Below are 19,269 nucleotides of genomic sequence, written 5' to 3'. Positions count from 1 at the left end.
TCTGATTCAGAACCACCTGAAACAGAGTATGTAATCAAAATGTGTTGAACTGAACGCATTTAATTTATATATAATCCATTCCTGGCAACTTTGAAAGGCCTTATTTATTTTTCTTTCTGCAAAGGTGTGGAGTAAAATAAAATTTTGTTAAGTGACCGATTAATTCACAAGGTTGAAGGGGGGGATTCTCATTCTGGAAAAATGTATCTCTGTGTGACAATTGAGACCACAGATAATGAAGTAATATTTAACTGTATGTATAGAATCTGGCACCATGCCCAGCACGTAGTAAGGACTTAATAAAAGTACTTGTATGTGTATAGAGGATACTACACATTTTGAGCAGGGAGAAAGACTGATTTCTTAAAAAGTTAGTGCATTGCAATATTATAATTGAATGTTTAATTACATAATTATTGCAATGTATTTATAATAATAAAATGTACTTGGCACACCGTTCAGCATGCGGTAATCCTCAGTGTGAGCTAGCATTATTGTCCTCAGTTCATATGCTACTAACTTTCCCTCGTTAGAAAGAATCACTCTTTCTCCCTGTCCAGAATGTCCTCCATACACACAGTGGAGCCTGATGGTGGAGTAGTGATGTGGTCAGGTATATATTGTGTCCAGTGAACTGCTTTCCAAAATGAAAGTCCTGCCCACTCAGCTTTTACAGAAATATTCCCAGGGTATCTATACACTCTGCTCTTCATGGAAAGTCAGGGCTTGTTATTGTTATTGCATTGAGAACACCTGAGGAAGACCGTTCTCTTTTTCAACAGTCGCTGCAGCTGCTTATAGGATTTGACAATGTAATAGCTGCCATTTTTAGAGCGTGGAAAAAGGTATACTAACTGAAGGAAATGGGCCTTCTTCAATAGGCAGGAGGATATTGCGCTTTTGAAATGTAAGTGGAGCTCTTGTAAGCCTTTGTTTTATATAAAGACAGTATAAAGAATGACACAGACTGGAGGGAATAGCTTTATAGCTGGTCAAGCATTTGTGCTCTGTAGTATGTTAACAGATTTCTATTTCATTGGTTTCATTTGTCCTTCTTAAAAATGTCCCATCTTAACAAGAGCTGTTGGGGAAAAAAAATCCAGCGACAAACTTCTGGCATCTTCTTGGCAGCCAGCTGCTCGACTACTGTGTCACATTCAAAAATGAAGTGATGGAAAACAGGGAGTTTTATTATGATTTCTGGTTTGAGGAAGCCACAGATTTGGTCACTAAACACGATATTCAAATGAAACTTTGTGGGAAGTTCTGCAGGGCTTGCCAAGGTAACCTAGAATCTCAACTAACCTTTGAGGTTATTATAAACAATGTTCCAACAGTGGAGGACATTATTCAGCAAGTTGGAGAAAGATTCCCAGATCAGCACCTCAAAGCCCTCACATTAAGACACGGATCATCTCCAGCTCAACATGTCAGAGGAGCACTGTGCCAACACGTATAGAGTGACTTACCAATCCTGACACTCTGTGGAGATTCATTCCCAGAGGCTCAAGTGGAAAAAGAGGAAAAGATAAAGTGCTTCTGTCCACAATTTATGATGCTCTACAGCTGCCTGATATTTATGTATTTTTCCTAATGCTTCCGTATTGCTTAAGGTCCTGTGGATTCTTCCCAGGATGAAGATGGAGAGGAAGCACGAATGCAAGCATCACAAAGCACACTCCCAAACACTGACTCAACAGAGGTCAAGTCACGGGGCTTCGTGAACGTAACTCTTAATACAAAACATGATCTGGATTTCATGAGATACACATAGAAAACTCTACACAATGTGTCAGAGCTTCCTAAAGTAATTCAGAAATCACTGAAAATATCCAAGAGAATTTTTAAAGGTGCCTTTTATTGGTTTATTAGGAGGCAAAGTTGTAAGGTACATGCAGGCCACTTAGTCATTGAAGGTAAATTTGCCAACAGGCCTCTCACCAAATCCATCAGCCACTGACCACTCACCTGTTGAACAGCCACAATCTGAACTTGCAGACTTTGAAGACTTCTGTGTTCTCCCAGAAGACGGTATGGAAAGTGCTGCTTTGAGATTCCCCCCTGGTGGCATAATGGCAGGGCTGAAGTCATTTGGGACATGATGTTTATTATCATTGATCTAATGACCAGGATTTGAGTTATCAGTTCTTTGAAGAAATAAATGTTGAGGAGGTAGGGAGTGAAAAGGGAGGAGAACACATTTATAAAGCGCAATGGTGCTTCTGACTTAAGTACATTATGTTTGGAGTATGTTGTTAAAAATCTGTAATGGCTGGTTGTGGAAGTTACCAGAAAGTGACAGAAGCCATGTGCTCACCTGAAGAGGATTTCAGTGTAGGCTTTGTCCTCAAGGGAATGTAAGTCCACCGGACTGGACATCAGCTTTTTAGCAGATGTACCATGAACACTGTTTCACAGGCAAGACAGAATCTGAGTTCGGAGACATTGATGACTGATTTGTCTGGTTTTGCCTGTTTTCCTTTGGGTGTTTTTCCATGAACATATCTGCTTCCTCATCTTGATTTATATGCATAACCAGGAAAACTGGTCTTCTTGCAAAAACAGGAGTTTTGTGGTTTACCTAGGAAGAATACAGAAAATATTGCTTTCTTATTGGTGAAGATGAACAATTTTGCGGTTTATTTCAATCTAATAAAATGTGGATTTTGTTTCAAAAACAAAACAAAAAAGTAGCACTGTAGAGTAACTGTCTAGAGTTCTTAGGCGGGATGAGGTGAGATAGGTGGGATGCACATGTCAGCCAAGAACATTCACCTTTGGTCATACAAGTGACCATCTAAATGTGAGTACCTTATGTTTAAGTTGGTGTGTTAAGATATCACATGTGTTGTTTTCTAAATATGCAGATACCAGCTTCACTTCCCCTTCATCCTCAAGGCACATTGAACTAAAGAATCCTCAAATTTCAACATTCTCTTTTTTTTTTTTTTAGTGAATTAATTAATTTATTTATTTTTGGCTGCATTGGGTCTTCGTTGCTGCACACGGGCTTTCTCTAGTTGCGGCGAGCGGGGGCTGCTCTTCGTCGCGGTGCGCGGGCTTCTCATTGCGGTGGCTTCTCTTGTTGCGGAGCACAGGCTCTAGGTGCATGGGCTTCATTAGTTGTGGCACATGGGCTCAGTAGTTGTGGCTCATGGGCTCATTAGTTGCGGCTCACAGGCCCTAGAGCACAGGTTCAGTAGTTGTGGCACGTGGGCTCAGTAGTGTGGCAAACGGGCTTAGTTGCTCCGTGGCATGTGGGATCTTCCCAGACCAGGAATCGAACCTGTGTCCCTGCATCGGCAGGTGGATTCTTAACCACTGCGCCACCAGGGAAGTCCTGAACATTCTTTTTGATTTAAATGAATTTGTATTCCAAAAAGGACAGGAGACAATTTACAAAAATGCCCCCAAATAAGACAAACATTAAGGAAATGGAGAAAGTAGAAACTAAGTAAAAACTAGTGTAGGTAACATAAGATTATAACACCAGAGAGAAAGTGAGGACACGAAACTCATGCCTTGGTGTCTGGTTAGGAAGGTCACATGATTCACAGGAGACAGGAGAGTTTATCCTGTGGGGACTCCAAGATGACATCCTATAAGCTAGAAAACCGTAATAATCTTTACAGCATAATAATAACCAACAGTAATCCTTACAGCAATCAGCACTGAGTACCATGGGGCTTTTTCTCATCAGGCCAATGAGAAAAGTTATCCCACACTTGGAAAATGATAGAAGGTGATTACTTGATTTTTTTAAATGCATTTTCTGTTATTAGAAAATAATATGGCTGCTTGAGTAAAAGCAGGACCTTGTCAAATGGAACTCTCACTTGATATTCTCGGGGAAGGCAAATTTGTTGGCACGTCTTTTTTTTTTAAATTAATAACACAAATGATAAAAAACAGTGACAATTTATAGCCTGTGAGATGAGAGGTTTGCAGAAACTGATAAAGTATTAGGATTTTATAGCCTGGTAGAAAAGTTACCCCAAAGGTGTTATGGTTTAATCAGCCTGAAGAAAGTTAACTAGGCATATGGTATGGAGGGGGTTCAGAACAGGCTGCCCTAAAAAGTACCACTTTCACATGTGGATTATTTTGAACTGAAAGCAGTCAAGGCCCAGCAGACTCAGAAAAAGCTTTTTACCTCCCTCTTAACTGCCTAAAAGAAATTAGAAAGGGGCCCTGTATGAGGAAGAGAGCTATTACCCAATATCACTTTTTCTTCTGAGAGACTTATCTGCACCTCCGGCAAACATCTGTTCACCAAACATCTGCTCTTCTCCTCTTCCCATGAATGGCCCTCCTCCATTTGAAGGCCCAGACCCTTGTCCCTTTTCTCAGCTCAGGGTGGTATATAAGCCTCAGTTGCCTGGCTGCCTTTTGAGTCTCCTATCTTTGCGGCTCTCCCTTACATAGTAATTAAAATGGTTTTTCTTTTGTTAATCTGTATTTTGCTACAAGGGCGTCTCAGCCAAGAACCTAGAAGAGTAGAGGGGAAACTGTTTTTCCTCCCCTACAGTATGAGCTATTTTACTTAGTCCTCTCCTTTCCAAATGTTAAGATCCCCATTCTTCAAATCCGCTCTGCACTAGGGCATGCTGCCATCACCAGAGGTTCCCTTGGTTCTGAGTTAAAGGAGGGGGAGTTGATTGAGTTTTACTGGAAAACAAACACACTGATTTGTTTACGTACTGACCATGGCTGCTTCTGTGACATGACAGAGACCCAGTGGCCCACACAGAGTAAAATATCTACAGTTTGGGCCTTTACAGAAAAAGTCTGTCAACCCCTGAATTAAAATGGAACTTTGACTCCTGTTCCTAAACTGGTATGAAAATTTTGCTTTTCAATATCAGCTAATGTTGGTAGATGATGTGATGCCAAAAACAACTTATGGAAGCAACTCTACAGAGGGCCAAAATACTGCTGCTAAATACCAGGGACTCAGCATCTCCAAGGGTGGGTGGGGCCCAGGAATCCAGGTTTTAACACGGTCTCTGGGCGACTCACATGCACGTGCAAGTTTGGGACTCGCTGGGCCCTCTGGTCTAGACCGGTGGTTCTGTCCAGATTCTGCCTCAGTAGGTTTGAAGTGGGGCCAAAGATTTTGCATTTCTAACAAGCTCCTGAGTGATGCTGATGTTGCTGGTCCAAGGGCCTTAGTTTCTTGCCTGTAAATTGGAGATGATGAAAATCTATATCATCGGGTTGTTGTGAGTATTAAATGAAGTGATGAACATATATATCCTGCTCCCACCCCTCTCAAGCTGTGTCTGCTTGATCAAGGTACTCAGTGTCTTGGTTCTTATAAGCAGGGATAATAATAAAAATACCCACTTCATAATAAGGTTGCGGAAAGGAGTAAATGAGATAATATATGTAAAGTAGCTAGAACAGAGCCTGGAACATAGTAAATGCTGAGTAATGTAAGATACCATTATTATTACTATCATCATTGTTACATAAGCTGACTGATGCAAGCAGCTATTCCATCAGCATTAGTTTCCTCTCTATTTCCTCTTACCTGTCCTCTCATCCCTACCCCTCCCTCCAAATTCTGTTGATTTCTGACATGTCTAATTAGAGAACCTCTTCAGGCTGCTGATTCAGAAATGCCCAAACCCAGTCCAGAGCATGCCACATTAATGGGGACCCTGACCCCATTTGGACCGTGGTATCAGGCCCAGTGCCTGCCCACTCCCAGGCTGCCTATGGTAGAGTGACCCAGGGTAACATAGGAAGTGGGCTTGCCTGTCCTTCCCATCTCATGGGGCACAGACGTTCTCAGGGTTCCTGGACAGTCTTACTTTGTAGCACATTAATCTATGTGGCACCAAGTTTACTTTTCTGGGGACACCATTAGGGACAATATATGGAAAACCCGAGAAGTCATTTCTCTTTGGCAGCACTGCCCTCCATAACAAAGCAAACGTTCCATGAAGGGTATCTGAATTTTGTTTTGGCTTCTCTTTGCTTCTTTGGGGTTTTAGTGCTGCCAGGAACTGCCTTCCAAGAACTGCTTGGGAAACCTTAATTTCTGGATTCAGGGTGGTGTTTATAGTTACATCTTTGCCTGAAATGACCAAATTAGGGCCAATCCTTTGTACAAGGGTGCACTGGCCACCAGGAGTCCCTATTGGTCCTGTGGCCGCCTTATCTCCAGGCATGCAGAAGACATGGTCACCGGTCATGTGTGCCTTCCACGTACGAGAGCAAGACTGAGTGTGAGGTACATTTTCTTCTACAAGCCAGGTATTCAGTCTCTGCCAAACATCACCAGTATCAACAAATCCAGTATAGATTCTATGTATGGATGATGAGCTCCATGGGACCTCAGCTTGTTTTGCTGTGAGAGGATTCTGTCCAAATAAACACACTGCTAGGACCAAGATTCCCAACCAACAGGACCTAGAATAAAAGGAAAAGATCTGGGTTATCTATAGAGAATAAGCAAATGAAACACAAAGTGGGGAGGGATACTAATTAATGATGCTGAGCACCTATTCTTTGCAGGAGCTGTGCTACTTGGAATCATTTAGTTTTCAAGAAAATTTGTGATAAACATATATCCCTCCCTCCCTTCCTCCATCCCCTCTATCCGTCCCTCCTTCCTTCTTTTCTCCCTCTCTGAATAATTCAGTCAAAAAAACCATTTGACAGGACTTCCCTGGTGGTCCAGTGGTTAAGACTCTGCACTTCCACTGCAGGGGGTGTGGGTTCAATCCCTGTTAGGGAAGTTCCACATGCTGCACAGTGTGGCCAAAAAAAAAAAAAAACAAAGCCATTTGACAACCTCTCCGCCCCTCCTTTTCCCCTCCCTTCCCTTCCGTTGAAGGCAGAAGGGGCTGTAGAGGCAGCAGCACAGGGGCTGGGAAGCCAAGGAGGTAGCCACTGTGCTAGGGAGATTGGTCACATAGTGGGAATTGAGTGGGGGAAAAAAAAACTATATTGAGAATAATGGGAGCCAGGTTTCCTGCTGTTTGGAGAAGAGATTTGCAAGTATGGCAAGGGGGAAGGCTAGAAAAAACCCTGGTGTGCTAGACTGGAATTGAAGGTATTGGTGTGAACTCTTTTAGACAGTTAGCTAGCTAGCTATTGAGAGAGATCCAGTTATATGAGTGTGTGTACATGTATTTATACACACATATATAGATATAAATGTTTTGTAGATCTAGCCTCTCAGAGGGTCTAGTGGTAATGACATACCAGTAGCAATGAGCACACTTACTGCCTAGATCTTAAGTTTTTAAACACTAAGGAGCGGGGGATTGGAAACAAGATGGTGGAGTAGAAGGCCCTTGAGCTCACCTCAAGGTCTCATGACAACATCAAGAACACAACTAACTGCTGAACAGCCATCAATAAAAGAGACTGGAACCTACTAAAAAAAATATTCTACATCCAAAGACATAAAAAAGAAACCAAATGAGACAGTAGGAGGGGCGCACGTGTGATCTAATCAAATGCTATACCTTCCGGATGAGCAACCTACAAACTGAAGAATAATTATATCACAGAAGTCTTCCCACAAGAGGAAGAGTTCTGAGCCCCATGTCAGGCTCCCCAGCCTGAGGGCCTGGCATGGGGAGGATGAACCCCCGGAGCATTTGGCTTTGAAGGTCAGTGGGGCTTGATCACAGGAGCTCCACAGGACTGGGGGAAACAGAGACTCTACTCTTGGAGGGTGCACACAAGGTCTCACATATACACTGTGACCCAGGGCAAAAGCAGTGACTTCATAGGAGTCTGGGCCAGACCTACATGCTGGTCTCAGAGGGGGTTGGGGGGAGGGTGGCCATGGCTCTCTCTGGAGTCATAAAAGCCAGTGGCAGAAATATCAGAGAGTGTTCATCTACTTGAACTCTTGTTGGAGGCAAACATCTTGCTTGGGTAATTAGCACCAAGATCTGGCTCCATCCAGAGCCTGTAGGCTCCAGTGCCTCAGGCCAAACAACCAACAGGGCAGGAACACAACCTATCCATCAGCAGACAGTCTCCCTAAAGACTTCCTGAGCCCACAGCCACATTTAGACATGCCCTGAGACATGGCCATGCCCATCGGAAAGCCAAGAACCAGCTCCATCCACCAGTGGGCAGGCACTGACCCCTCCCACCAGGAAGCCTGCACAAGCCTCTAGACCAGCCTCAACCACCAGAGGGCAGACACCAGAAGCAAGAAAACTACAATCCAGCAGCCTGTGGAACCGAGTCTGCAAAGGCAAGTCAGAACCTACCCTGGGACCAGCTGGTCATTGGCCCTTAGATGACAAGAGGGGAGTGCACTGCTGGGACATATAGGACATCCCCTACAGACGGCCACTTTTCCAAGGTCGAAAACCATAACATTCCACATACATAAAAATACAAATAGAAATTGAGACAAAATGACATGGCAGAGGAATATGTTTCAGATGAAGGAACAAGATAAAACCCCAGAAGAACAACTAAGTGACATGGAGCTAGACAATCTACCCAAGAAAGAGTTCAGAGTAATGACTGTGAAGATGATCCAAGAACTTGGGAAAAGAATGGATGCACAGAGGGAGAAGTTACAAGAAGTTTTGAACAAAGAGTTAGAAAATATAGAGAGCAACCAAACCGAGTTGAAGAATACAATAACTGAAATGAAAAATACACTAGAAGGAATCAATAGCAGAATAAATGAGGCGGAAGAATGGGTAAGTCATCTGGAAGACAGAGTGGTGGAAATCAGCCATGGAACAGAATAAAGAAAAAAGAATGAAAAGAAATGAGGACAATCTAAGAGACCTCTGCGACAATGATAAACACACCAACATTCACATTATAGGGGTCTCAGACGCAGAAGAGAGAAAGAAAGAGCCTGAGAAAATGCTGGAAGAGATAATAGCTGAAAACTTCCCTAACATGGGAAAGGAAACAGTCACCCAAGTCCAGGAAGCACAGAGAGTCCCAGGCAGGATAAACTCAAGGAGCAATACACTGAGACACAGTAATCAAATTGAAAAAAAATTAAAGATAAAGAGAAAACATTAAAGGCAACAAGGAAAAGCAACAAATAAAATACAAGGGAAACCCATAAGGTTACCAGCTGATTTTTCAGCAGAAAGTCTGCAGGCCAGAAGGGAGTGACATCATATATTTAAAGTGATGAAAGGGGAAAACCTATAACTAAGAATACTCTACCCAAGTAAGACTATCATTCAGATTTGATGGAGAAATCAAAAGTTTTACAGACAAGCTAAAGCTAAAAGAATTCAGCACCACCAAACCAGCTCTACAACAAATGCTAAAGGAACTTCTCTAGGTGGAAAAGGCTGCAACTAGAAACAAGAAAACTATGAGAAGACCTAAATAGACACTTCTCCAAAGTAGACATAAAGATTGCCAACAAACACATGAAAAGATGCTCAACATCACTAATCCTTAGAGAAATGCAAATCAAAACCATAATGAGGTATCACCTCACACCAGTCAGAATGGCCATCATCAAACTCTAGAAACAATAAATGCTGGAGAGGGTGTGGAGAAAAGGGAACCCTCTTGCACTGTTGATGGGAATGCAAATTGATAAAGCCACTATGGAGAACAGTATGGAGGTTCCTTAAAAAACTAAAAATAGAATTACCATATGACCCAGCAATCCCACTACTGGGCATATACCCTGAGAAAACCATAATTCAAAAAGATACCACAATGTTCATTGCAGCACTATTTACAATAGCCAGGACACTGAAGCAACCTAAATGTCCATCGACAGATGAATGGCTAAAGAAGATGTGGCACATATATACAATGGAATATTACTCAGCCATAAAAAGGAACAAAATTGAGTTATTTGTAATGAGGTGGATGGACCTAGAGTCTGTGATACAGAGTGAAGTAAGTCAGAAAGAGAAGAACAAATACTGTATGCTAACGCACATATATGGAAACTAAAAAAAAACGGTACTGATGAACCTAGTGGCAGGGCAGGAATAAAGATGCAGACGTAGAGAACAGACTTGAGGACAGCAGGGGAAGGGGAAACTGGGATGAAGTGAGAAAGTAGCATTGATATACATACACTACCAAATGTGAAATGGATGGCTAGTGGGAAGCTGCTGCATAGCACAGGGAGATCAGCTCAATGCTTTGTGACGACCTAGAGAGGTGGGAGGGAGGCTCAAGACAGAGGGGATATGAGGATATATGTATACATATAGCTGATTCACTTTGCTGCACAACAGAAACTAACACAACATTGTAAAGCAATTATACTCCAATAAAGATATAATAAAATAAAAAAAGAGAAAACTATTAAATGGGAAAACTACCAGTAAAGGCAAACATACAGTAAAGGTAGGAAATCATCCACACACAAAAGTGATATATAAACCAGTAATCCTGAGAGAAGAAAAGTACAAATGCAGGATATCTGAAATGCATTTGAAATTGAGAGATCAGCAACTTAAAACAATTATGTATATATAGACTGCTATATCAAAACCTCATGGTAGCCACAAACCAAAAGGCTATAATAGATATACATATAAAAAAGAAAAAGGAACCTAAACACAGCACTAAAGATAGACATCGAATCACAAGAGAAGAGAACAAAAGAGGAAAGGAAGAAAAAAGACTTACAAAAACAAATCCAAAACAATTAACAAAATGGCAATAAGAACATACATATTGATAATTACCTTAAATGTAGACAGATTAAATGCTCTATTTCCAAAAGACATAGACTGGATGAATGGATACAAGAACAAGACCTGTATATATGCTCTCTACAAGAGACCTGCTTCAGATCTAGAGACCCACAGAAACTGAAAGTGAGGGTATGGGAAAAGGTATTCCATGCAAATGGAAATCAAAAGAAAGCTGGAGTAGCAATACTCATATCAGACAAAATAGACTTTAAAATAAAAACTATTACAAGAGTCAAAGAAGGACACTGCATAATGATAAAGGGGGATCAAATCAAGAAGATTTGATTTGGGGATCAAAGGGGGATCAAATCAAGAAGAAGATAACAACAATTGGAAATATATGTGCACCCAACATAGGAGCACCTCAATATATAAGGCAAATGTTAACAGACATAAAAGGAGAAATTGACAGTAACACAATAACAGTGGGGAATTTAACACCCCACTTACATCAGTGGACATATTATCCAGACAGAAAATCAATAAGGAAACACAGGCCTTAAATGACACATTAGACCAGATGGACTTAATTGATAGTTATAGAGCACTCCATCCAACAGCAGCAGAATACACATTCTTTTCAAGTGCACATGGAACATTCTCCAGTATAGATCACATGCTGCGCCACAAAGCAAGCATTGGTAAATTTAAGAAAACTGAAATCAAGCATCTCTTCCAAATACAACATTATGAGATTAGAAATCAATTACAAGGGACTTCCCTGGTGGCGCAGTGGATAGAACTCCACACTCCAGGGGGAGGCTGGGTTTGATCCCTGGTCAGGGAACTAGATCCCACATGCATGCCGCAACTCAGAGTTCACATGCCGCAACTAAGGAGCCTGCGAGCTGCAACTATGAATCCTGTGAGCCGCAACTAAGACCTAGTGCAACCAAATAAATAAATATTTTTTAAAAAATCAACTACAGAGGGGCTTCTCTGGTGGCACAGTGGTTGAGAGTCTGCCTGCTGATGCAGGGGACACGGGTTCGTGCCCCGGTCCGGGAAGATCCTACATGCCGCAGAGTGGCTAGGCCCGTGAGCCATGGCCACTGAGCCTGCACGTCTGGAGCCTGTGCTCTGCAACGGAGAGGCCACAACAGTGAGAGGCCTGCATACCACACACACACACACAAAAATCAACTACAGAAAAAAACTGCAAAAAACACCAACACGTGGAGGCTAAACAACATGCTACTAAACAACCAATGGATCGCTGAAGAAGTCAAAGGAGAAACAGAAAAATATCTAGAGACAAATAAAAATGAAAACATGACAATCCAAAACCTATGGGATGCAGCAAAAGCAGTTCCACAAGGGAAGTTTATAGCGACAAAAACTTACCTCAGGAAACAAGAAAAATCTCAAATAAACAACCTAACCTTAAACCTAAAGCAACTAGATAAAGAGGAACAAACAAAACCTCAAGTTAATAGAAGGAAGGAAATCATAAAGATCAGAGCAGAAATAAATGAAATAGAAATGAAGAAAACAATAGCAAAGATCAATGAAACTAAAAGCTGTAGTGAGGTGGATGGACCTAGAGACTGTCAAACAGAGTGAAGTAAGTCAGAAAGAGAAGAATAAATACCGTATGCTAACACATATATATGGAATCTAAAAAAATGGTCATGGAGAACCTAGGGGCAAGATGGGAATAAAGACACAGACCTACTAGAGAATGGACTTGAGGATATGGGGAGGGGGAAGGGTAAGGTGGGACAAAGTAAGAGAGTGTCATGGACATATATACACTACCAAACGTAAAACAGATAGCTAGTGGGAAGCAGCCGCATAGCAGAGGGAGATCAGCTCGGTGCTTTGTGACCACCTAGAGGGGTGGGATAGGGAGGGTGGGAGGGAGGGAGACGCAAGAGGGAAGAGATATGGGGACATATGTATATGTATAACTGATTCACCTTGTTATAAAGCAGAAACTAACACACCATTGTAAAGCAATTATACTCCAATAAAGATGTTAAAAAAAAGAAACTAAAAGCTGATTCTTCGATAAGATAAACAAAATTCATAAACTTTTAGTCAGACTAATCAAGAAAAAAAAGGGAGGGGGGCCCAAATCAATAAAACTAGAAATGAAAAAGGAGAAGTTACAACCAACACCACAGAAATAAAAAGGACCATAAGAGATTACTACAGGCAACTATATGCCAAGAAAATGGATAACCTGGAGAAATGGACAAATTCTTAGAAACGTACAATCACCCAAGACTGAACCAGGAAGAAAGAGAAAATATGAACAGACCAATTACAAGTACTAAAATTGAATCTGTGATTGAAAAACTCTCAACAAACGAAAGTCCAAGGCCAGATGGCTTCACAGGCGAATTCTATCAAACATTTAGAGAAGAGTTAACACCCATCCTTCTGAAAGTATTTCAAAAAATTGCAGAGGAAGGAACACTTCTAAACTCACTCTATGAGGCCACGATCACCCTTATACCAAAGCCAGACAAAGATACCACAAAAAAAGAAAATTACAGGCCAATATCACTGATGAACATAGAAACAAAAAACCTCAACAAAATACTACCAAACCAAATCCAATGATACATTGAAAGGATCGTATACCATGATCAAGTGGCATTTATCCCAGAGATGCAAAGATTTTTCAATATCTGCAAATCAATCAGTGTGATATATCACATTAACAAATTGAAGAATAAAAGTCATATGATCATCTTAATAGATGCAGAAAAAGCTTCTTATAAAGTTCAATATCCATTTATGATAAAAACTCTCCAGAAAGTGGGCAAAGATGGAACCTACCTCAACACAATAAAGGCCATATATGACAAACTCACAGCTAACATCATGCTCAATGGTGAAAAGCTGAAACCATTCTCTCAAAAATCAGAAACAAGACAAGGATGTCCACTCTTGCCACTTTTATTTAACATAGTTTTGGAAGTCCTAGCCACAGCAATCAGAGAAGAAAAAGAAATAAGAGGAATCCAGATTGGAAAAGAAGAAGTAAAACTGTCACAGTTTGCAGATGACATGATACTACACATAGAAAACCTAAACACATTACCAGAAAACTAGAGCTCAACAATGAATTCGATAAAGTTGCAAGATACAAGATTAATATACAAATCTGTTGCATTTCAATACATTAGCAACAACAGATTAGAAAGAGAAATTAACAAAACAATCCCATGTACCACTGCATCAAAAAGAACAAAATACCTAGGAATAAACCTATTTAAGGAGGCAAAAGACCTGTACTCCAAAAACTATAAGATGCTGATGAAAGAAATTGAAGATGACACAAACGGAAAGATATACCATGTTCTTGGATTGGAAAAATCAATATTGTCAAAATGACTATACTACCCAAGGCAATCTGCAGATTCAATGCAATCCTTATCAAATTACCAATGGCACTTTTCATAGAACTAGAACAAAAAAATTTTTAAAATTTGTATGGAAACACAAAAGACCCTGAATAGCCACAGCAATCTTGAGAGAGAAAAATGGAGCTGGAGGAATCAGGTTCCCTGACTTCACACTATATTACAAAGCTACGATAATCAAAACAGTATGGTACTGGCACAAAAACAGGAATATAGATCAATGGTACAGGATAGAAAGCCCAGAAATAAACCCACACACCTATGGTCAACGAATCTACAACAAACGGGACAAGAATATACAATGGAGAAAAGACAGTCTCTTCAGTAAGTGGTAATGGGAAAACTGGACAGCTACATGTAAAAGAATGAAATTAGAACATTCTCCAATACCATACACAAAAACAAACTCAAAATGGATTAAAGACCTGACTGTAAAACAAGATATTATAAAACTCCTAGAAGAGGGGCTTCCCTGGTGGTGCAGTGGTTAAGAATTCGCCTGCCAATGCAGGGAACATGGGTTCGATCCCTGGCCCGGGATGATCCCACATGCCACGGAGCAACTAAGCCCGTGCGCCACAACTACTGAGCCTGCGCTCTAGAGCCCATGAGCCACAACTACTGAGTCCGCATGTCACAACTACTGAAGCCCACGCACCTATAGCCTATGCTATGCAACAAGAGAAGCCATGACAATGAGAAGCCTGCACACTGCAATGAAGAGTAGCCCCTGCTTGCCACAAATAGAGAAAACCTGCACACAGCAATGAAGACCCAACACAGCCAAAAATAAAAACAAATAAAGTAATTAATTTAAAAAAAACTCCTAGAAGAAAACATAGGCAGAACACTCTTTGACATAAATCACAGCAATATCTTTTTGGATCCATCTCCTGGAGTAATGGAAATAAGAACAAAAATAAACCAATAGGACCTAATTAAACTTAAAAGCTTTTGCATAGCAAAGGAAACCATAAACAAAACAAAAAGACAACCTACAGAATGGGAGAAAATATTTGGAAATGATGCAACCAACAAGGGATTAATCTCCAAAATATACAAACAGCTCATACAGATCAATATCAAAAACAAACAAACAAACAACCCAATCAAAAAATGGGCAGAAGATCTAAATAGACAGCTCCAAAAAAGACATACAGATGGCCAAAAGGCACGTGAAAAGATGTTCAACATCGCTAACTATTAGAGAAATGAAAATCAAAACTACAATTAGGTATCACCGGGCAGAATGGCCATCTTCAAAAAGTCTACAGATAATAAATGCTGGAGAGGGTGTGGAGAAAAAGGAACTCTCCTACACTGTTGGTGGGAATGTAAATTGGTACAGCCACTATGGAGAGCAGTATGGATGTTCTTCAAAAAACTAAAAATAGAGCTACCACATGATCCTGCAATCCCACTCCTGGGCATATACTCGGAGAAAACCATAATTTGAAAAGATATTTGCACCCCAGTGTTCACAGCAGCACTGTTTACAAGACATGGAAGCAACCTAAATGTCCATCGACAGATGAATGAATAAAGAAGGTGTGGTGTGTATGTATATATATATATATATATATATATATATATATATATATAAAAGGGAATATTACTCAGCCATAGAAAAAAGAATGAAATAATGTCATTTGCTGCAACATGTATGGACCTAGAGATTCACTTCATACTAAATGAAGTAAGCCAGACAGAGAAAAACAAATATCATATGATATGGCTTATATGTGGAACCTAAAAAAAAATGATACAAATGAATTTATATACAAAACAGAAACAGACCCACAGACATAGAAAACAAACTTTTGGTTACCAAAGGGGAAAGAGGAGGGGGAGGGATAAATTAGGAGTTTGGGATTAACATATACATACTACTATAAATGAAATAGATAACCAACAAGGACCTACTGTTTAGCACAGGGAACTATACTCGATATCTTGTAAAAACCTATAATGGAAGAGAATGTTAAAAAAAACAGAAGAATATATAACTGAATCACTTTACTGTACACCTGAAACTAACACAACATTGCAAATCAACTATATTTCAATAAAAATTAAAAAAAAAAAACACTAAGAGGAACCAGGGCTACTTGGGGGAATGGTTGATTCCAGGTCTGGGGCAAGGAAGGAACGTGATGAGCCTGGAGCATCTTCTTACACCAGAATGTAAGAAAATGCTCAAAGAATGATAGGGTCACATCAAAAGAGTAAAGGAGTCAACTTGTAGGGGATTTTATCAGCCAAATGTGGGACAATTTGAGGATTAAAATAAATAACAGATTACAAGCCACTGAATGAAATAGGAATTCACAAATCCATACTGACATACATGAATAAACGAATGAATGAGGAGGAGGGAAAAGCTCTTCCTTATAGTAGAATGACAACTACTACATGTAGAAGAAATGATGGAAACAGAAAATCACAATCAGACAACCGTCACGATGGTAGTTAATTCATGTGGGAATCACCAATAGATGTAAAAGTTGGTGCATGTGGGTTTAACATATAGGGTATTGGTATAGTTTTGGGAGTATCTCCCCACAAAATACTTATAAATTACAAAGCGAAAAATAATGACTTTATGGTGTAGAAAACTGACAGGCACTAACTTGCCAAATGATTGAGGTTGGCATCACCAGGGGTAGGATGAGTTAACACAGAGTTGCTTCCTGAAGTCATCCATGGAAAACAGCACAGCATCTTCTGCAGCATTCCCACCTGCGTCTGGTTGTGAGGAAACCTCAGAATGGCCCTCGTTGACAGAAATCTTACAGAATGAAAAGCTTGTACCCTTTAAAACTGTTAATGTTGTGAAACAGAGGGAAGGACTGAGGAAAATGTTCCAGGTTGAAGGAAACTAACAAGATGCAAAACTCAGTGATTCTGGATGGGATGCTGAACCAGAAAGGAAAATGACACGTTGAAACACTTTTTGAAATTTGAAAGGGCCTGTGGGTTGAACAGTAGTGTCCAATCCATGGTGATTTCTTGTTTTGGATGGATGAATTAGCATGAGTTAGAGTCCTTATTTGGGGGCAGGGTGGAATTGAGTATACTGTCTTTAACCTGCTCTCAAATGATTCATAAAAAAGAATGAGGGGGAGTGGTGTGCAAAGGTAAGAGAGAAAGGATTACAAAAGATAGTATAAATGTGGTAAAATGTTGAAAACTGAAAATTTGAGGGGGGAGAAGATATGGGAGCTCTTTGTACTGACAAGAGGTGAAGTAACAGGCAAAGGAGCCATGATTGGTGGGTAATTTAGTAATATGTACAAATTTTGAGAAAAATATAATGTACCAAAAACTGACCAAGAAGAAATAGACAGTCTGAGTAGTCCTTTAACCAAAAAAGAAATTGAATTAGTAGTGAAATATTTTTCCATTTAGAAGACACTAGGCTCAAATGGCTTTTCCAAGAGAATTTTAATAAACGTTCAAGGAACAAATAATTCCAATCTTACACAACTTCTTCCTGAGAAAAGAAAAATAGGAAACACTACCCAACTCATTTAAGAGGTTGCCCTAATCAAGATAACAAAACCAGAGACCATGGTAAATTACACACTAAGCTCACTCATGAACACAGATTCAAAAATCTTAATAGGATATTAGAAATTTTAATCCAGCAATGAATAAAATAATAACCTATAATGACCAGGATGGGTCTACCAAAGGAACACAAGGCTGGTTTAACATTAAGCAATCTTTTAGTATAATTCACCACATCAATTGATTAAGGGAGAAAAAGTATAGGATCATATTATTAGATGCAGAGAATGCATTTGATAAAACTCAACATCCATTCATGATAATAATTCTCAGCAAGACAGTAGAGAAAGGACCTTTCTTAAGCTGATTAGAGGCATCTACCGTGAGCATTTAATAAAGTTCAACATCTGATTAAAAAAAAATAAATAGAAGTGAATTTGCATAATATGATAAAGGACAGCTATCAAAAGCCTACAGCAAAAACCATACTTTAAAGTTTAACATTAAGGGCTTCCCTGGTGGCGCAGTGGTTGAGAGTCCGCCTGCCGATGCAGGGGACACGGGTTCGTGCCCCGGTCCGGGAAGATCCCACATGCCGCGGAGCGGCTAGGCCCATAAGCCATGGCCGCTGAGCCAGCACGTCCGGAGCCTGTGCTCTGCAACGAGAGAGGCCACGACAGTGAGAGGCCCACATAACGCAAAAAAAAAAAAAAAAAAAAAGTTTAACATTAAAATAGTTTCCTCTAAAATCAGGAACAAGAAAAGATGCCTGTGCCTTTATCTCTACTCAACACTTCCCTAGCGATTCTAAAGTGCAGTAAGACAAGAAAATGATATAAAAGGTTTGAAGATTCCAAAGATACAAATAAAATTTTCATTATTTATAGATAATATAGGTTCAGTCTAGAAAACAAAAGAAACTAAAAATAAATAGTATTAGAATTAATAAAATTTAGCAAGATTGCTTAATATAAGATTAATATATAAAAATCACTTGCATTTCTATATATTAGGCACAAATACATACAAATACAACTTTTAAAAAGATGTTATTTATAATAGCAACAAAACATAAGATTAAATCATGAAATATATGCAGAATCTTTGTGGAGAAAAATTTTAAAACCTTTTGAAAAACCCAATATACAAAGTTAACACAGATACACCATGTTCAGGGATGCGAAGCCTCTATATCTCAAACTGATCTATAAATTCAATGCCCTTCCAATCAACATGTCAGAGGAACTTTTTGAGGAATGTGACACTATGATTCTAAAACTTACATGGCAGATTAAAGGGTCAAGAATAACCAAGAGGGACTTCCCTGGTGGTCCAGTTGTTAAGACTCCACACTCCCAATGCAGGGGGCCTGGGTTTAATCCCTGGTTGGGGAACTAGATCCTGCATGCATGCTGCAACTAAGAGTCCACACACCACAGCTAAGAAGTCCACATGCCGCAACTAAGAAGCCCACATGCCGCAACTAAGAAGCCTGCATGCCACAACTAAAGATCTCACATGCTGTAACGAAGATCCTGCACGCCGCAACTAAGACCCGGCACAGCCTAAATAAATAAATAAATATTTTTTAAAACATTAAAAAAAAGAGAAAGAATAACCAAGATATTCCTGAAGAAAATAAGGTGTTTGGGGTGGGTGGTAAGGGGGCAGAGGTGTAATCAACCAATGATATACAATATAGA

General features: G+C 40.0%; 1 protein-coding gene across 5 annotated transcripts in view; it reads right to left on the bottom strand.

Moving 5' to 3' along the window:
• LOC109550222 (uncharacterized) overlaps positions 1 to 19,269 on the bottom strand; it is an 80,504-nt gene that overhangs the window by 8,073 nt on the left and 53,162 nt on the right. For 3 of the 5 annotated variants that reach the window (XR_012327657.1, XR_012327659.1, XM_073795185.1), the window contains 3 exons: positions 6,218 to 6,417; positions 2,318 to 5,180; positions 1,969 to 2,061 (listed from right to left, as the gene is read on the bottom strand). Coding sequence is in view for 2 of the 5 variants with exons in the window: in XM_073795185.1 (XP_073651286.1) it covers positions 1,969 to 2,061; positions 2,318 to 2,379 (155 nt within the window). In the remaining 3 variants the exon portion in view is untranslated. Of the gene's footprint in view, positions 1 to 1,968; positions 2,062 to 2,317; positions 5,181 to 6,217; positions 6,418 to 15,979; positions 16,020 to 16,686; positions 17,415 to 19,269 lie in introns of all 5 variants that reach the window. The other 2 variants (XM_073795184.1, XR_012327658.1) reach the window with 2 other exon arrangements.

This window comes from Tursiops truncatus, chromosome 18 (genome assembly GCF_011762595.2).
Source record: "Tursiops truncatus isolate mTurTru1 chromosome 18, mTurTru1.mat.Y, whole genome shotgun sequence".
NCBI classification, from domain to species: Eukaryota; Metazoa; Chordata; class Mammalia; order Artiodactyla; family Delphinidae; genus Tursiops; species Tursiops truncatus.
The sequence above is the reverse complement of the archived record's forward strand: the minus strand, read 5'-3'. Positions and strand labels throughout refer to the sequence as shown.